Source organism: Trichoderma citrinoviride (assembly GCF_003025115.1).
Source record: "Trichoderma citrinoviride strain TUCIM 6016 unplaced genomic scaffold BBK36scaffold_4, whole genome shotgun sequence".
Classification (NCBI taxonomy): Eukaryota; Fungi; Ascomycota; class Sordariomycetes; order Hypocreales; family Hypocreaceae; genus Trichoderma; species Trichoderma citrinoviride.
The window spans coordinates 734,700-751,927 of NW_020194712.1; the positions used below are offsets into that span (position 1 = coordinate 734,700).

General features: G+C 54.0%; 4 protein-coding genes across 4 annotated transcripts; 2 read left to right on the top strand and 2 right to left on the bottom strand.

Annotated features, from left to right (window-relative positions):
- Positions 1-2,226: 2,226 nt before the first annotated feature.
- BBK36DRAFT_1114618 (hypothetical protein) lies at positions 2,227-3,141 on the top strand (the record flags this gene model as incomplete). Its single annotated transcript, XM_024890052.1, has 1 exon — positions 2,227-3,141. One exon carries the CDS (start codon positions 2,227-2,229, stop codon positions 3,139-3,141), a length of 915 nt encoding a protein of 304 aa, XP_024751314.1.
- A 5,378-nt stretch (positions 3,142-8,519) lies between these two features.
- Positions 8,520-10,994, bottom strand: BBK36DRAFT_1167288 (glycosyltransferase family 3 protein; the record flags this gene model as incomplete). Its single annotated transcript, XM_024895028.1, has 5 exons — positions 8,520-8,622; positions 8,689-10,256; positions 10,347-10,622; positions 10,695-10,792; positions 10,919-10,994. The coding sequence occupies 5 exons, from the start codon at positions 10,992-10,994 to the stop codon at positions 8,520-8,522; spliced, it is 2,121 nt and encodes a 706-aa protein (XP_024751315.1).
- A 2,221-nt stretch (positions 10,995-13,215) lies between these two features.
- Positions 13,216-14,720, top strand: BBK36DRAFT_1167289 (WD40 repeat-like protein; the record flags this gene model as incomplete). The annotated part of the gene is made up of 3 exons (XM_024895029.1): positions 13,216-13,312; positions 13,392-14,425; positions 14,529-14,720. The coding sequence occupies 3 exons, from the start codon at positions 13,216-13,218 to the stop codon at positions 14,718-14,720; spliced, it is 1,323 nt and encodes a 440-aa protein (XP_024751316.1).
- A 136-nt stretch (positions 14,721-14,856) lies between these two features.
- Positions 14,857-16,829, bottom strand: BBK36DRAFT_1115252 (ribonuclease H-like protein; the record flags this gene model as incomplete). Its single annotated transcript, XM_024890112.1, has 3 exons — positions 14,857-15,644; positions 15,707-16,583; positions 16,677-16,829. The coding sequence occupies 3 exons, from the start codon at positions 16,827-16,829 to the stop codon at positions 14,857-14,859; spliced, it is 1,818 nt and encodes a 605-aa protein (XP_024751317.1).
- Between the last annotated feature and the right edge of the window lie 399 nt (positions 16,830-17,228).

A 17,228-nucleotide genomic window follows, 5' to 3' on the forward strand; every position in this document is an offset into this window, starting at 1 on the left:
GCCCTGAAGAGGGCTTGAGTTTAAGATCGTGGGCGTGCGCGATTGAGCCGCTGCTGCGGGAGTCACTGGTGGCTTAGGGCGTTGGGCAATGGGAGACGTTCATTCGACCCCCAAGGGAGAGGAGGAAGTGATCAGGAGATCAGCGAGGCTACGGGTCGGCCTTGGGGGATCTGCGTGGTTCTGATTCAGTTGGCGTGACGCATAGTATGTATGTCCAGGGGGAAGTGAGAACGTGTGATGACTGTGGTCTTTGAACGCTGATTGACTGGGCTGATGGCACGCGGTTGATGATGTGCTTGATGGCCATGTGGCAGTTCGTCGTCGACAGTCGATAATAATACGCTGTATAACTTGGTCTGGATGTCGAACAAGGTGGGAATAAATCAAACGTCCAAGTACCGGAGCCAAGCACCACAGTTCTGCGAGGTACGAGATGACTCGCAAGGTAGCACCCGGCATTGGGACGAGGTGGTGATACGTGTTGCGTGCGGAGAGCTGGTGGGACGTCACACGTGCATCCCGACCCAAGGCACGGGCAATGAGAATACCGGGATACAACTTAAGTACTGTATGGTACTTTTCTTGCCTGTGTCGATTTGCGACCTTCTTTTTGACTCTGTAACATTTTCACACTTGCTGCAAGCAGGGCAATTAGGCGGCAGAAGCGGCAGATTTGGGTGGTGAGGTGGTGGTGGTGGTGGTGGTTGATGATTAGCTGCAGACGGATTAGAGCTGCTGGAATGATGGCATTCTGCATGTGGTGGCTGGAGGAATAGCATTAAAAAGGTGGCGTCAACGGGATCGACTCCATGACAGCTTGGAAGTGGCGCATGAAGATGGCCAGAAGTTGCGTGGATGATATTCCGGAAGCTGTTTTCTGTGTCTGTCTTGGTTTTTAATAGCGAGCATGTCAGCGTGAGGCTTGAGGCGTGAGGCGTGAGGCTTGGGGACACGAGGTGAAGGCATGGAGATTCCGGGGGCTTGAGGCTTGAGGCTTGAGGAGGCTCCAGCCACAGCCTGGAACTGGAGTGTGGCACTGCCTAGTGCTGTAGGCGCTGGATTAAGTCAACCAATCTATCTGCAGCAGTCACATTCGTCGAAAGATGACAGTTGGGGAAAGCGAAATGGGCTCGACTGAAAGAGCTGCTCGCTCCGCACAAGGCAATGATGCCATGGAAATCGCTGTCGGTGGCAGGCCTGTGAAACGACATGCTTGCAAGGAGTCCAGGAGTCTCTGCCCTCATCAGTGACATGTTCCATGTTGGCCAAGTGCCAGCTTGTGCCAAGGCAGTGCAGAGTCGATTCAATGCTTGTACAAGAGTACATACAAGCGAACAACAGAACAAGAGCGTCGGAGGGACAGTGGTGAGTACCTACGGAGGTACAAGGCTTGAACAAGAAGAGATACTAATCTGCCTTAGCGCGACCGGCGGGTCCGCCATCCAACCCCCTGCCACCGCACAAGTGGACCCGCATGGTGGGAAGTGGAGGCCCCGTTCATCCAGGGTACACAGTGCGCGGCCTGCCGCATGCCAGACGGTGGAACATGCCATGCCTGCCATCACGTACTTGTATCTGTGGTGCCCCCTTCCTGGGCGCGTGCAGACAGAGGACGAGAAGAGAAGAAAAGAGACTCAGATTCATTCAATCTTCGTCCCGGAACGAAACACCCGTTTCCATTTCCTTTCTTCTTCTTCCATTCTTCCCTTCCACTTCTTGCACCGAGACGGACGGACGCGAACAGAAGCCTCATTCCATTCCTCTCCACCGCCCTTTATTGCCCTTCGACTTCTTCCATACCTTTGCTTGACGCCTTACCTTGCCTTACCTTATCCTTCACACCAAGCTTCTTCTTCCTTCTCACCAACAGTCTCTCTCTCCCTTTTGTCTGCCTTCTTCTTCCCTGTCGCCTTCTATTCGCCGATACGAGGATTGGACTGGAAGCCTCCCTGCGCAGCTACCACCACCAAAGGAGGAATCAGGAATCGATATCGGTTCACCAATTTATTGCCTCTGCGAGCCCTTGCCAATATACGGGGGAGCTTATCCAGGAGTCGCTTGTTTCTCCAGAGGGGCAGGACCACCACCCGATATCTCACCATTACTTTACATATATACGGCATCAACCTTTCATCCAAGCTCCGCTCGAGCTTGCAGACTCCCAAACATTGAGGATATCGACTTCGATATCGACTCGCCTCTAGCACAGCCCAAGTCGACGCCGACATGTCGACAATGACCATGACAAAAACCGAGGCCGTGCTGCCCAATGCACCGGCTCTGCCTCCCCGAAGCGCCCTGAGGGCTTCCCGGCTGCTGGCCACGATGCCCCAGAAGCTCTCGGAAGACCGACCCGTCCTCACTCCCGCCGCCCCGCATCTCCTCTATCTCTCGTCCGAAGAGGACGTCTCTTCTTCAGCCGACGACTTCTCCGACTGCGACTACAGCTCCGACAGCGAGCACAACGCGCAAGAGACGCCCGAGCAGACATCGACAGGCCACGACATCGCCCGCATGGTGTCCGTCGTCTTCTCCGGCAAGCCTTGCATCGTCCAGCTCTCGCGACGATCAATATCGCCCAGCTCATCGGCCGACTGCCCCGTGAGCAAGCTTACCAGGACGTCGACCGAACCCATCATCAGCAGCCGCAAGGGGTCCGCCAGCTCTACGTCGTCGCTCAAGATGGTTTCACAGCACCCTCCGCGGTCGAGCAGCATCATGTCTCCCGTCGCGTCGCCCTCGTTTCTCAACATGGATCCCTTCGCGGCAAAGGCGGAGCCCGAAGAGCCGGAACCCCAGCTCCGCAAGACGGCGCAAATGTTCAAGAGGACGCTCAGCCTGGTCAGGAAGCGTAGCAGGCCGAACCTGAACGCGGCGGCGTCCCGATCCCGCGAGGGCCTATCGTTGCAGACGTGCCCCATGGAACAGGTCGGAGAGGAGAGGGAGGAGAACCACATCAGCACCCCCCGGAGCGCGACATCAATACCGCCGCCCATGTACCAGGAGACGATGGCAGCGAGGAGAGCCAGCAGCTACTCGGGCGCGACGCTATCGCCGGTTACCGACGCATCGTCCCCCCTGTCACCGACTAAACGGATTCGGCAGGGCTTCTTGACGCGGCGGCGAAGCATCAGAATATAAGCATGAGCCAGCACACACCGCTCCCCTTCCATTCATCTTCTTTTCTATCTTTTCGACAACCGGATCCACATTCTTCTTTTTTTTTTTTTTTTTTCACGAATGCTCCGACCAACAGCTGGCCTCTACTTTCTTCCCCTCGCGCGACTTCTATGACGACGGTGCCGGAACCTTTCTCCTTTCTCCCTTTTCCTTCTTTTCCTCTCGGAATTCTTCAGGCGAGGCATTTCCTTTTTCTATGGCATAACAAAAATCGGGGGCACATTTGCACAGAGCGGCGTTTTCACGTGGGGATTCACATGAGGGAAGAGTTGGCCATGCATACGAACATGGCACTCTCAGGGAGGCTGGAAACTGCCTCGATATCGGCGTTTTTTCGTTTCGTTTTCCTTTTCACTGGGACAAGGAAAGCCGCGATGATATCAGCTGGCACATTTGTGTTTTTTTCGTTTGTTTTCGCTTTAGCCTACGCAAGTAGTCATGATGCTACCAATGAAGAAATCCTTGGACCAGGCGCGTTTCTTTTTGACCTCTTCTCTCATTTTTCGCAAAGTGAATCTTTTGTGTGTTCGTCAAAGTGAATAACTTGCGCGTGTCTGTAAGTCTTGTGACTTTTTCCTTTCCTGCTTGCTGGCTGCTGCCCTTTGCTGCCGCGTGGGCCGGCTGGGGCTCATACTGTAGAAAGAGAAAAAAACCTGGGTCTTCCTTCACCGACGTTGTGAGTTTGACCGGGGTCCGTGGTCTGATGGGCCAAAAAAACTCCTGCATTTTGCATTGGTGGCCATCCCTGTGCCGGCCGAGGCGGTGGCCGTGAACACGGTGTACTTTGTTTTTACGTGTGTTACCGAATTCTTTTTGGTTCCTTGTTATTCTGTTGGCCATGATATGCTTACTTGACGTGTAAACGGTCTGTCGTGGTCTATGTACTGTCGATATCTTGTTTGGGATGCTGCAGCACTGGAATTGATGCTATTGTAAGGGAATGGGTTCTTTGAAGCCCCGTCATCTCAGCTTGATGTTACTACTACTACTACTAGCCATTCCCTATTGTACAAGTCATGCTACTCAGTAGAATACGTGGCTGCCCGGAGCGGGGGACTGGGGACCTGAGGGGGATTTTGATAGTACCGGAAGATAGTACCGGAAGCTTCTTCCTAGCTCTTGGTCAACGGAAGCTCTTCCTAGCTCTTGGGTTAAAGCAAATTAACAGCCTGACGATGCTTGTTTAGTGGATAAGGCAGAAGCTTTCCATGTCAATGATTGCATGGAGGATTTCCAGACCGCCTACGAGTAGAGTAATGGGTATCAACACATGTATGAGATGGGTAGTAGTAGTATAGTAGTACAATATTCAGTCAAGACCATTACTCGTACTTGGGGAAGACGCAACAAAAGCCTGCAGCGTGTCATACTGTATGTACTCCGGGCTTTCCTAGATAATAATAATACCTCCGAGTAGAACCTGACAAGGCCTCTTTCTGCAAAGGTAAAAAGGGTAAACGTGGTCGACACGCCATGCTGGTTTCTTTTTTTTCCCCGTTGTGGAGTTGAAGATGTGTTGTACATGCATGGAGATGGAGTGCCGGCATGTTTTTACTACCTAGTGCTGGAAGGACAGTACATACCTTGTTAGTGGCTCTGAGTGGAGGAATGTTGTTCGACTGGCTGGCGGATGATGCCTGATGCTGGAGTTGGATTTGTATGACTAAACATGAAAAGGTTGGTGCATGTTGGGTTATTGTATGAGATGGCGGTGATTGGTGGGTTATAGATACTGAGTTGTCGGAGTTGTGTGTGTAAGTGACGGTGTGTTCCTTGCCTTGCGGCTCTGTTGATCGATTTGGCTTCCACTTCTATTATCATGCTGTGAGACAACAACACAGTAAGGACGATCACAGCAACAGTAACACCATTGCGGCTATGTATTTCCCCTTACACGTTACGCGTAACGCAATGCCCTCGTGCCTGAGCGTTCGCTGCACGCAACTTTCAACCACCTTACATGCTTCTCCCCCTGCGTCTTGTAGTATCCTCTTTTTCTATCTTCTTATATATGACATACTGTACGTCTTTTTGACCGCATGTATTGTATGTATGTAAGGGCGAGGTATGTACAGGCGTCGTGTGAGCCAATCTGCCTGCAACTTTGTGCTTTTTTGATGAACGGCACGCTGAGGAGCCATGTTTGCTGCTGCTTGCGGGTATGTATGTATGTACAGGCCACAGTATGAGACACATGACGGGGAAATACGTGACATACCTTACCTTACCTTTTACCTTGCATGGCATGCCTTTTGCGTACTGTACGTGATGACGGCGCTCTCAGGGACGGGATGGAGGTCGGGTTGCGGAGTATCAAGGCTGTTGCCCTCCAGCATACACACTATACAGTAACATACAAGTGTTTGGTATATTCCATGAAGGCGTTTCGCATAGAAATATGTTGTGCAAATGGTCATTAATTGCTCTTTATTTCTTTATTCCCGTACGAAAGACGTGTCGCGGGCCTTGTCTCGGCCGGAGAGGGCGATGCTGGGTGTGCCTTGTTTTTTGAGCCTCGTTACTTGCTACATGCCAGGGATGTCCGTTCCCCCTTCTGGGTAGTAATAGTACTCCGTTTTATGAGGACGCGATGTTGGCAATAATAGCAGCGGTGCCTTGTGAGGTGCGATACGAGTGGCCTGTCACTGTTCAAATAGCATTCGTATCAAGGTGGTATTCCAATAATAGCAGCTAGCAATACCCGTCGACGGTGCAGTAAGTAGCAACAACTTGACATTTATCACGAATGGAATCTGCCATCAAAAAGCACAAAGTACGAACATACGGTTACATATCACATTACCGGCCGCTATAAAAATCCCTCTTCAGGGCTTCTTTCTTTCAAAGTAGGTACCGTACGGAGTGATCTTGTCCTTTTGTCTTGCACGTCTTCAGTGCATCCGTTCGCAGTCAAAAATATACTACCTAGTCTTACGGAAAATGTCCCTATTCGTGTGAAACAAGCTGCATTTTCGAAGCCTCGAGGTGTGTTGATCTACAAGTTTACACGAACACAACATATTCTGGCCTGTTGCATATGCCGTACGGATAGGTAATAGTACAGGCATCTTACTCCCGTACTTGGGCAATGGGTTACACCTGACTGCTTGCAAACTTGAGAGCGCGACATTTGTCTAAGACACAGCACTCATGATGATGCGTGCCTGCGTCGCCAAATGTCTTGCCTTTGCAGCCTTTTTCACGCTGGTACTACCTCTCCACCTGTGTGAATTCGTTACATGTAGTCTCAGAATCTTTCCCATGAACATCCAATGCATTCAGGCCACCCGGAGAAAGAAAACACACAAAAGACATGCCTGAACCGGTGTATCCACCAACAGGCATGAGAAAGTGTCTGACAGCACATCACTCTCCAAAACCCGCATGCGATTCCCATCTCCATCTCTATCTCCAGCAACAAAGCACCCTCACACACGGCGATAAAAGGCAAAATGAAGAACAAGAAAGTCAATGGCAGGGGGGGTTCAAACCACGCTGCACTGTGAGATACATACATACATGCCCCCCTCCCCTGCACCCTTGCCCTGAGAACCGCGCCCTTGTTTCCCGCTCAGGTTTGCGAACCGGCCTTGCAAAAAAAGACACAACAAAGAGCAAAAAGACAAGCGACCTACCGAAATGAGCCAGGCATCCCCACTCTTTACTCTTGAGCTTTCTTGTTGTGTGAGCTGGGGTGTGTGTTAGGGGTCATTGTCGAGCAGGCGTTATTAGTCATTCTTTTGTGATTTTGATGGGCTTGGGGTTGTTGTTTGATGCTGTGGGCAGTACTATATGTAAAGTTGAGACAAGGCAAAATGAGATCGCCTGTGTAATTTCAACGGCTCATTGAGATCTTGTCAATGCGGGCAACCCGCAATCTTCCACAAAAGTATCACCACCACACATCATCACCATCAGAAACACCACGAGTCAAATCAAATCAAAAGCAAGAGACTCCCAAGACCCCCGTCCAAAACCAAAAATCTTCACCAAGTCCCCATACCTTCACACGTGTCAAAACTTACGGTGTACATGCATCATGCACAGAAGCCTCACAGAAGCCCTCACCACTTTTCTCTCTCTCTCACCGCATCCCGCAAAAAAAAACTTTCAACACCAACGAACCCGCTCTCTCTCTCGTATCTGCCACGAACCCCCATGTCCGCCTCCATCTCTTTCTTTCCCCCCTGGTTCAAGCTACTTTAGCTCCTTCTTTCTCTTCGACTAAGAAGAGCGCTTCTTCTTTTTTCGCTTCCCGTCCCCTGACGCCATCTCGCCTTAAGCCTCTTTTGCTTTCTCTCTATGCCCATTTACAAGTACCTTAACCTCTTGTGGGAACGGCGTCCAACTGTTTCGCATCACCGCCTTTGTGACTCGAGATCTGCCCTCGATGAGAAAAAGTCACTGTACTGTATGGTACAATACCTAGCTTATAAGCATGAATAGAACGATTGACTCCATTTTCGCTTCACCTCGCTTCGTACCTAGTGCAATATCCACGGTCCCCCTGTCGCCACAGAAACACATGAGAAAAAACGCATGATGCTCATTCGACGATCCATCATGCTTGGATGGTTTATCCTCGCTTGCCTCGTACGAGGTCAGTGTATACACGTCTCCATCATCACGTCAACCGAACCCCCGAGGTCTTTGAAATTGAGCGGTAATATACTTTGTATCATGATAATGGTAGTACTAGAAGTATAAGCCACATCTCCCTTGACTCGGCACGGTATAAAGCCACCATCACCAGACCCCAAGACAACGCACGACACGCCCAGATTGCAAGATCCACCGCCAGCCTTCAGCCGCACCTCCGCTCCAACAAACCCCGACGCTAAACAGATCGCCATCTGAATCTCTTGTCCAGACAGTCTAAACTCGGCACGTGTCTCTGCTGCCATGGAGACGCTTGATAGTAGAGCTCTCGGGCTCATCCGCTTCAGCACAGCACGTGGGCCAGCTCAGTCGTACGAGGTACGTATGTAAACCATCTTCTTCATTCATCAACACTTGACATACTTTTGATCAACTCGGCAATTGATCCGATCTCTCTCAACGTCCCTCTACTCGCCGATGAGTCCCCTCGATGACCGCAACAGCCTCAGCAAACCGTCCTTTACCTTCCGCCTTTTTTCCTTCTCCTGTCCCACCTTTACCCAATCTGTTTACTCCCATGGCACCTCGGACGCACGCAGTGCTGGAAGAAACAAAAACCATATATCAAAGATTCGACACGAACAAAAAATCAACACTTTAAACGTCCCCGATCCGACGCAATGCTGGCTCTGGACGAGATGAATGCTGCCTTGAGAAAATAACGCCTTGTTTGCTTACTTTTAATTACCGTTGAGAGTGGCCTGCGTCTCGGGGCTCACGGGGCCGGGCTGCTTTGTTCGAAGGGTCAACGAGAAGGGATACTCCTCAGGGTCCTCCTCCTCACTAGATTCATCGTGTTAGCCCTGCCTTGTAGAACTAGGGGAAAAAGTCAAGCTGTGAGATACTTACGGCAGCTTCCAGGCAACGTAATCCTCCGTGCTCAGGCCTTCTCGACCTTCCTGCAGGCTGGCAAAGTCTCCAGGCGTCATCATGCCAGTTCGATCGCGGGGCGAGCCAGGGACCGAGAATGGCCTGGAGATCTTCTGCTCCGGCCCACGGATAAAGTCCTCGAGCTCCTCTTCCTCCTCATCTCCATGGAACGAGTTGGGGTATGCTCGTCGGAGAGCGAGCTGGCGGGCCTTGATGTACTCCATGCCCATGCGCTTCCAGTCAAGCAGGTCACTGAGACGCTCGGTACGGTTCCTCTGGTTGATACGCTGACGCCTGCTCTTGCCACAGTATTCAAACATGAATTGACACAGCTGGTTGACGGAGTCCTCGACGCCCTTCATCCTCCGGTCCACAATGTAGATACCGTAATCACTCGAGTTTTCAATCAGCTCTTCCATGTAACAGCCGAAGCCAGAGAGGTTCGTGGTGATGCTCGGGACACCCATGACCGTGCACTCGGCGGGGGTGTAGCCCCACGGCTCGTAGTATGAAGGGAAGACGCCCATGTGGCAGCCACGCACGAAGTCGTCATAGTCCAGGGGCAGCACGGGGTTGGCCGAGTTCAAGAACTCTGGGTGGAACACGACCTTGACACGGTCCGAGGGGTGGTTGAACAGCTGCACCCGGCGGATCTGGTTGAGGACGGGGTCTTCGCTGTCGTTGAGCATGTTGTGCGTTACAATCGGGGGAAGCCCGTGGCGCTTCATGGCGAAGAGCCGCCGGCGCAAGAGAACGCGATCCTGGCCGGAAATGAGCTCCTTCTCATCCGGCATCGGGTCGCCCTCGTGCCACTTGAGCGACCGCTCAAAGATACGACGGCCGATGGCCTGCTCAATGATCTGGGTAGTGTCCTTCAGAGACTTGATGACAGCCTGACCCTTGAGGGCCTCGACAGTCAGGGACGTGGTCTGAGCAGGCATGATGATGAAGGCAACCACAGTCATCTTGCTGTTGGTTGCCTTGAGTCGGTGGTTGAGGCGTGCAAGGGACTCGATGAACATGTCGACACCCTTATTCCGGAACTCGTAACGGCCAGCAGTGAAGAAGTAGAGTGTGTTTTCAGGCTCAAAGTCGTAGTGGCCGTAGAAGTGACCTCTGACAAAGTCATGGATCTTCTCCTTGGCCTGCTGGTGCAGGTTCTGGAACTCATGAACCGCCGAGAACTTGGTGACATTGAGACCGTTGGGCAAGACGCCGTCGGGCTTTCGCTTCAGGAGATGCTCCGACTCGAAAGCGGTGATGTGAGACACCGTTGTGAAGACGTCGCAGGAATGAGCGGCAGCACGCTCAATGCAATACCGGTGGTAGATGCCGCGCTTTCCTGCCTCGGCATCGACGTCAAAGTATTGGAGATTGTTGTAGAAGTCAACCGAGCCGGCACAGAGATATCGCCCCAAAAGAGTGGCATGAGTCGTGAAGATGGTGGTAACATCAATCCGTCTCTTCTTTGTCAGGGGCAGAGCAACACCGGCCAGCCACTCGTGGAAGTGAGCAATGACGGCCTTTTCCTTTTCATGGCATACAAACTACTTGCGTGTTAACGACAGCCAATCAAACGCTGAAGCCCAACGACAAGGCTCAACAAGAAAGGTTGGGATGGGCAAGAGACAGCTTACCTCTCCCAAAAACCACGCCACCAAATAGCCAAAGACAACAGCCTCATTGGTCTCTTCGTCATCGGGTGGAGATGGGATGCTGGCTACTGACCAAAGGTCCGACTTCCACTCATTGACGTAGTTGTAGGCTGTCTTGGTGTCGATGAGAAGAACGCGAGGGGCTCCCTCAATGAGCCATCGGCCGTACAGCATGCCAATTCCGCGATCCTTCATGGTCTGCATGGTGGCGGCCAGCTCCTTATTGGTGGGCTCCATTTCTTCAACCTCGACTGCGGCCTATTTCTCGTCAGTTGGTGCCCAATTTTGAGCCATTAATTTAATTCTGGCAAAGGTACATAGGGGGCGCACCGATTGGTGGTTGAGGGGACCGATAAGCGTGTAGCGATCGCCATATTCAGCCGTGGTGACAGGCGCCTTGGACTTGAGAACCGAGTAGATACCACCGACTGTTCAACCAACAACCAGGTTAGCGTTTGTGACATTTGTCTTGTTCTGCCCGAGAAATTGGGCAGAAACGAGCACTGCGACGACGGGTGACATAATCGCAGGGGGGAATCGGGGGCAGGACTCGCCTCGATGAGCTACTTCGGTAGCAATCTCAAAGAGAAGGTGGTTCTTGATATCACGAACCGGGTGTCCGTCGGCCATTGCGTCGATCTGGACTGCGAAAAGTCGGGGCGAGTTTGTTGTTGACCTTTGGTGAGAGCTCCGGCGAAAAGGCCTGTGCCACGGGCCGACTGACCAGATGACGTAGGTATTAGGGCTGCGCGAGCGCCGCACAAGAGGAACAAGCTGGGGGTTTGTGAGCGCAAGTTCTCGTAAAAGCCAGGAGAAGGGGAAGAAGCAAACTGGCGATGTCTGCGACTACCAAGAGCAGAAAAGCAGAGAGGCAAGCTTTTTGCTTGGTTGGGCCGAACTTCGGTGCGAGATATTGTGGTGTGATGGTTACCTTTGAACTAAGAGCTCCGGCTGAAGGTGGCGTTGCTTTTAAGACCTGGGGAGTCCTGTCTGCTGTAGCAGGTGACGAGCGAGCGCGGGCAGCGAGGCAAACAATGGCGAGGCGCGTGAAGCAGCGAGAGGGGCTCTGCAAGGCGAGAGGACAGCTGGATCGGAGTCTGAGGCCTTGGGATGAGCAGGAGAGGAAGAAATAGAATCAGGCCGAGAGGGGGAGAAGAAACTTGATGAGGGACTTGGACTGAAGCTTTGGAGGGGTGCTACAGAGAAAGTGGGGACCTCTCGAGGGCGGTGGGTCTGGGGTTGGCGGATAGCGCACTGCTAGTCCACAGGGCCAAACCACTAACAGCCGTGACCTGACGATGCCCGCCTGAGTGTTCATGTACGAAGCGACAGTACATGTACGCGATTAAATCTGCAGGCTGTTGATGCATGCGGATCAGCGGGAGAAGGCATCTGGGTTCTGGAATTGGGCAATTGGGCGCTGCCGGCTTACCTAAGGTCGGGCAGGAGCTGTGTTGTGCTTTGATGCCCTATTCTGCGCGACTACCTGATGCCTCCTACCCGCCTAGGTAGGTAGGCGTCTTTGGGCATCTTTCGACTATGAGGTATCGGCCCTTGTTCTCAGCCTCGGTGGCTCCCCCGAAAATACGAGTACAATGAACCAAGTTTTCAGATATGGAGCGCCAGGTATCGCCGCATTTCGCCGTTACTAACACCAGGTCTGCCTGCCTCCACCGTCCCGCTCAGGCAAAAAAACTTCCAAGGTTGTTGTTGCACGGTTCCTTGTCTAGGCGTGGCCGCCACGCCGCGCAGCGCCTCTCAGCTTCATCCCACCGCAACCCAGAGCCGCTGACGTGCCGCCTCCTCCTGTCACAGCAGACGGTTTCACGTCCCTGCATAACAAACGGCCGTCTCTCCAAACCAGCGGGTCGAGGCAAGCCAACCGGTGGGCAAGGTGAGGTGGTGAGGTACCAGACTGGCCTCGTGCACTACCTGCCTAGCAAGTGTGGGGATGACGCCATGGATTGCGGGGGAGCTGAGCGGGCGTTGGAGAGCAGAGATGCGGATTGGCTGGTGTTTTGCGTCTGGACGGCATCTCCCATGGCATCTCGTCGTGCCTCTGCCATGAGTCTTCCAATGGGAGAATGACAGAGCGGCCATTGCCCGAACTTGCATGTGTCGTTGCTGCAGCGCTCCGCACCCAGGCGCTGCGGCTGGGGATTGCAGCTTGGGTAGTATCCCATGCTCAATTGCACGGCAGTGACGCCGATACGCCTCGAATTGGCAAGGAATCACAAGGGTATCAGGCGATTCTTACACCCGAATCACGATCTTGACGATCTTGGCTTTGATTTACGGTTGAAAATCCGGGGATGACGTACAATGCCTATCAACGACGCTCCGGGATCGTGTTGGCCAGTTGTGTGTTTGCTGTCCATTCCACCTTGAGTAGGGATTGCATCGATCATGACCACATGACTAAGAACTCGGAAAGGTGATCTGGGAGTGGTAAATCGATCTGTCATTCCCCAGATTATTTACTTTCTGACCAGTGTCAGCAGTCCATCTTTTCTTTTGCTGTGTCGTTGCCATCAGCTTTAGATCATCAATTGGACGGTCTAGATGCAGCTTAGCGTGCATTAGGCCGCTGGCTCAGCCTTGTGCAACAGCGCTTTTGATTGGATGTACGTTTCTGCCCTGCGCCCCACAGTAGGTCCACTACATGCAAGGCTGCGCCGTCCGTCCAAAATTTTTTGGATTCTCTTCTAGCCTACAACCAGCTCATTGTCAGCAACTCGCACCAACCACAGCGAAACCTCCGCGAGTGCCATTCTCCCTTGGCCAAGGACTACCTGAACACTCGAATTGAATCATCTCCAGAACGAATTATAGCACTTCTTCTTCTGCCGCAATGGACACCTCATCTGCTCAGGTGAAGGTCGTCTTCACCACGGACGAGCCAGACCTTGTCCTCCCAGAGTCCAAGAGACAACTGCTCGTGCCAGCAGGTTGGTACCCCTGCCTCTTTCCCTTCATCCTTTTCCTGTCCACGGTCATCACTGGGAGAGAATTGCTAACATTACGCAGACATCAAGCGCTATGGCCTCTCCCGTATCTTAAACTCCGAGTCGATGCTGGATACTTCATCGCCCGTCCCTCTCGATTTCCTCGCCAACGGCACTTTTTTGAAAACCAGCATCGAAGAATACCTCAAGTCGAACGGCCTGTCCGCAGAGACAACGTTGACCCTGCATTACGTCCGCAGTCTTTTGCCCCCAGTCTACGAAGCCAGCTTTGAGCACGACGACTGGGTCAGCGGCGTCGACGTCTTGTCGTCAACTTCTCCCGCCGGCCTGCTTGCCGGGGGTGCCACCGTAAACGACCGCGTGGCCAGTTCCTCCTATGACGGGCTTGTGAGGATCTGGAACCCGTCCGGAACGGCGATTGCCGTTTCTGCCGGCGGTAAAGGCGAAGGACACACTCAGCGCATCAACGCCGTGCGATGGCTGTCACCGACCCAGCTGGCGTCGGCCGGCCTGGATCGCAAAGTCGTCGTGTGGGACTACAAGGAGGCGGACGATGGCTTCTCCGGCACCCTCAAGCCCAACATGGAGCTCTGGGGCCACGAGAAGAACATCCACAGCATCGACGTCAACGGTTCCACCCGGCGCATCCTGACTGCCTCGTCGGACGGCCGAGTCGGCTTGTGGTCCGCCTCCAAACGCACGGCCCCCCAGGCCGACCCCGAATCCCTCCCCTCGGCGCACAGCACCAAGCGTGCCAAGCTGTCCAACGCCGGGTCGACCGCTCAGCGCGGGCCCCTGGCCATGATCCCCCTGCACGACGAGGCCGTCACGGCCGCCATCTTCCACCCCAAGGACTCGACCGTCGCGTACTCGGCGTCCCTGGACCACACACTCAAGACCATCGACCTCACCACGCAGCGGGAAGTCTCCCGCCTGACCACCATGCACCCCATCCTCTGCGCGGCCGCCCTGCCCGGCACGTCGCTCGTGGCCGCCGGCTCCTCGGCGAGGCACATCACCCTCCTCGACCCCAGGGAGTCCGCCGCCGCCACCGCCGCCATGACCCTCCGCGGGCACGTCAACATGGTCGTCTCCGTGGCCCCCAGCCCGGAACAACGACTACTCGCTCGTTTCCGGCTCGCACGACAGCACGTGCCGCGTGTGGGATCTGCGCAGCGTCCGACCCGCTTCGTCCGAGGAGGGCGGCGGCAGCGTCAGCGAGCCCGTCTATACTATTGGCAGGGAGTGGCTCAAGGGCAAGAAGCTGCCGCCTGCGGGAGACGGCGCCAAGGTGCTGAGCGTGGTGTGGGACAAGACGTGGGGAATCGTCAGCGGAGGAGAGGACAAGAAGGTTCAGATCAACCGGGGCAAGGGGTTGCTGGCATCATAGAAGGCTTGTTTTACTTGAAAAGGAGGAAGAATAGAAAACATAAAACTGTCCCATGTTTGCATATACCAAAAGGCTACCGTACTAATTATACAACGCGTTATGTTCTAATCGCTCAAAAGTCCCATGTCTCCATGCTTCATGTTGTGTCTCCCCCCTCTGCCCCCTCTGTCTGCTGCCCATTCCCCATCTTTTCTTGCCCCTCTGCCTGCTGTTCTTTCATCATCTTCTCTACCGCCTCCGTACATTCCCTTACCAGAGTCGAATACTTGTACATGTAGGGCTTCGTAAGATCTATATACGACATGACCTCTTTATGCAATCTGATCGCAGGATAAGGCAGTTTCTCAGCCTGTATGGCATCTACAACGTAGCTCGCGACAGTGGTCGTCAGTAACGGTGGGTCTCGTAGGAGCGCCGCGATATCGGCAGGGCAAAGGTCTTCATTCCGATGCCAGATGTAGTACGCTCTGAGACGGACAGCGGTTGTCTCCAGCTTGGTTCCTTTGGATGAGCGATACTCGCGCATTCGGACTTCGGCTTCAATGATCCGCGCGTCTCGTGTGTCTACAAACGGCGGTTTAGCCGCTGAAGGTTCGGTAGCCGCGTCTCCCGTCGCTGCTGTTTCTGAGGCTGCAACATCTGATGTTGAAGCCTTTAACGATGCAGCTCTGCGCCTGGGAGCTCTCGGCTTATAAGGTCTGCGTCTTGAAGTGGGTGCAGCTGCGTCTCTAGGAGTTGTTGTTGAAGGATCCGTTGTCATTGCATCTCCCTCTGCTTGAGCCTCAACAACCGGAGGCTCAGGAAGGGGGATGGGTAGCCGCAGTTCCGCATGGTGCGGCCTTGGAGGGCAAGGCACTATTGCCTTTCGTTTTTCTTCGAGCACGTAGTAGAGCTGAAGGCCTGCATAAGCATCCGACGCGGAATCTGCAACTTATCAGCCAAATGTATCCAACAGCCATCTGCTTAGGCAGAGACAGTAGTCTTACAGTGAATCTGTTGAGGGTTGAGCCGTCTCATCCAATTGCCCGTTCGAACAACGTGACCCTTGTATAGAGGGAGCAGGAGGTGGTCCTCGACTTGAGTAGCCAACGACACCAGCCCCTTGTTGACCATGTAAGGCTTCTCTGGAAGATACTTGACAACCTTGTAGAGATGGCTTAGCTCAAAGACGCCACGAACAGTGACGCCGAGGTAGTTTTTGAGGCGAGTGCAATCTCCGCCGATGTTGACGCCGACCTTGGTCACGTTAGGATTCTCCAAGATCTTGCGCAACGACGGACCAACAAGGTCGCCTTCCTCTGTTGGAAATAATGCCACATGGATCAGGGCAATACGGCTAGGACTTGCAATCTGGATGAGAGAGACGTTCTGCCGCGGCCCGTCCGTACGCGATGCGTACTGCATCCACTCCAGGTCGAAGCCGAGGACATCTTCGTTGAGGAAATACTCCTTGCAGACACGCTCTGCCGTGGCTTTACTTTCGCAGTAATGAACCTTGACATTATCCACGGCGCCATTCTCACCGGCGCGATGGTACATTGTATGTGACCAGTGAGACTGAGAGGTGCCAGGAACGGCGGCACGAGCCGCGAGAAATTCTTCTTTGGAGATGCTGAACTCTAGCGGCGTCGACGGTGGCTCGACAACTGCCCTTGCTTCGGCATCAGCACCGGCATCAGCATCTGCACCTGCACCACTAGCAGCGCCGGCGACAGGAGCGGCGATGCTCGCTCCTAGGCTGGCTGCTAGACTCTGCCCGGGGAGACCGATGTGCGGTTGACCAAAACCGCTTGAAGGCAGCGCATCTGTGCCAGTGCCAGCTGCGGTGATGCTCTCCCCTGATATGACGGCGACATGGTGTGGCTCGGCAAACGGATTGAGCGGCCTATCAACATCTCTTGAGCGTGGTTGCACTGGCGGCGCTGGGTCATGGACGCGGAACGGATCCGGATTTACAGGGCCGTCGGCGCGCCCCTCCTCGCCGCCCGTCAGGGCCGAAGTGTGAAGCCCCGAGGCAACGGTCGTCGTCGGCAGAGTCGCAAGCGCTCCAAAGCGCACGCCGAGCTGCGAGCTCCATAGCTGGCTGGTGTGGTTGAAGTTGAAGCTCATGTTGCTCGTCGCTGCTCTGGCCAGGGCGCCTCTGCAAGAACCCAGGACGGGAGCAAACAGGCATGAATGCATGCTCCGCGCGGGCTGGACGAGGACTGGCGTTAAGTACCCGACCTGTACTCGCATAGGCAGAGCTGGTCCGCGGCTTGGAGCAGCACCTGAGCAACGCCTCGTTCGTTACAGGTACAGCAGCTTGCAGGCAGTATCGCGGGCCAGGCCATTAGGATCGCGCCGTGGGCAGCAGGGACGCCAGAAGGGGCTTGAGGGAACGGGGGAGCTGAGGATGCGGGCGAGGGTGATTGGCCGCTGAGGCAGCCATCATGTATCAGCGCGCTTAGTTGCAGAAAACAAGAGCATGGGGATGGAGGGATGGAGGGATGAGTGCAGATGCGACTGCGG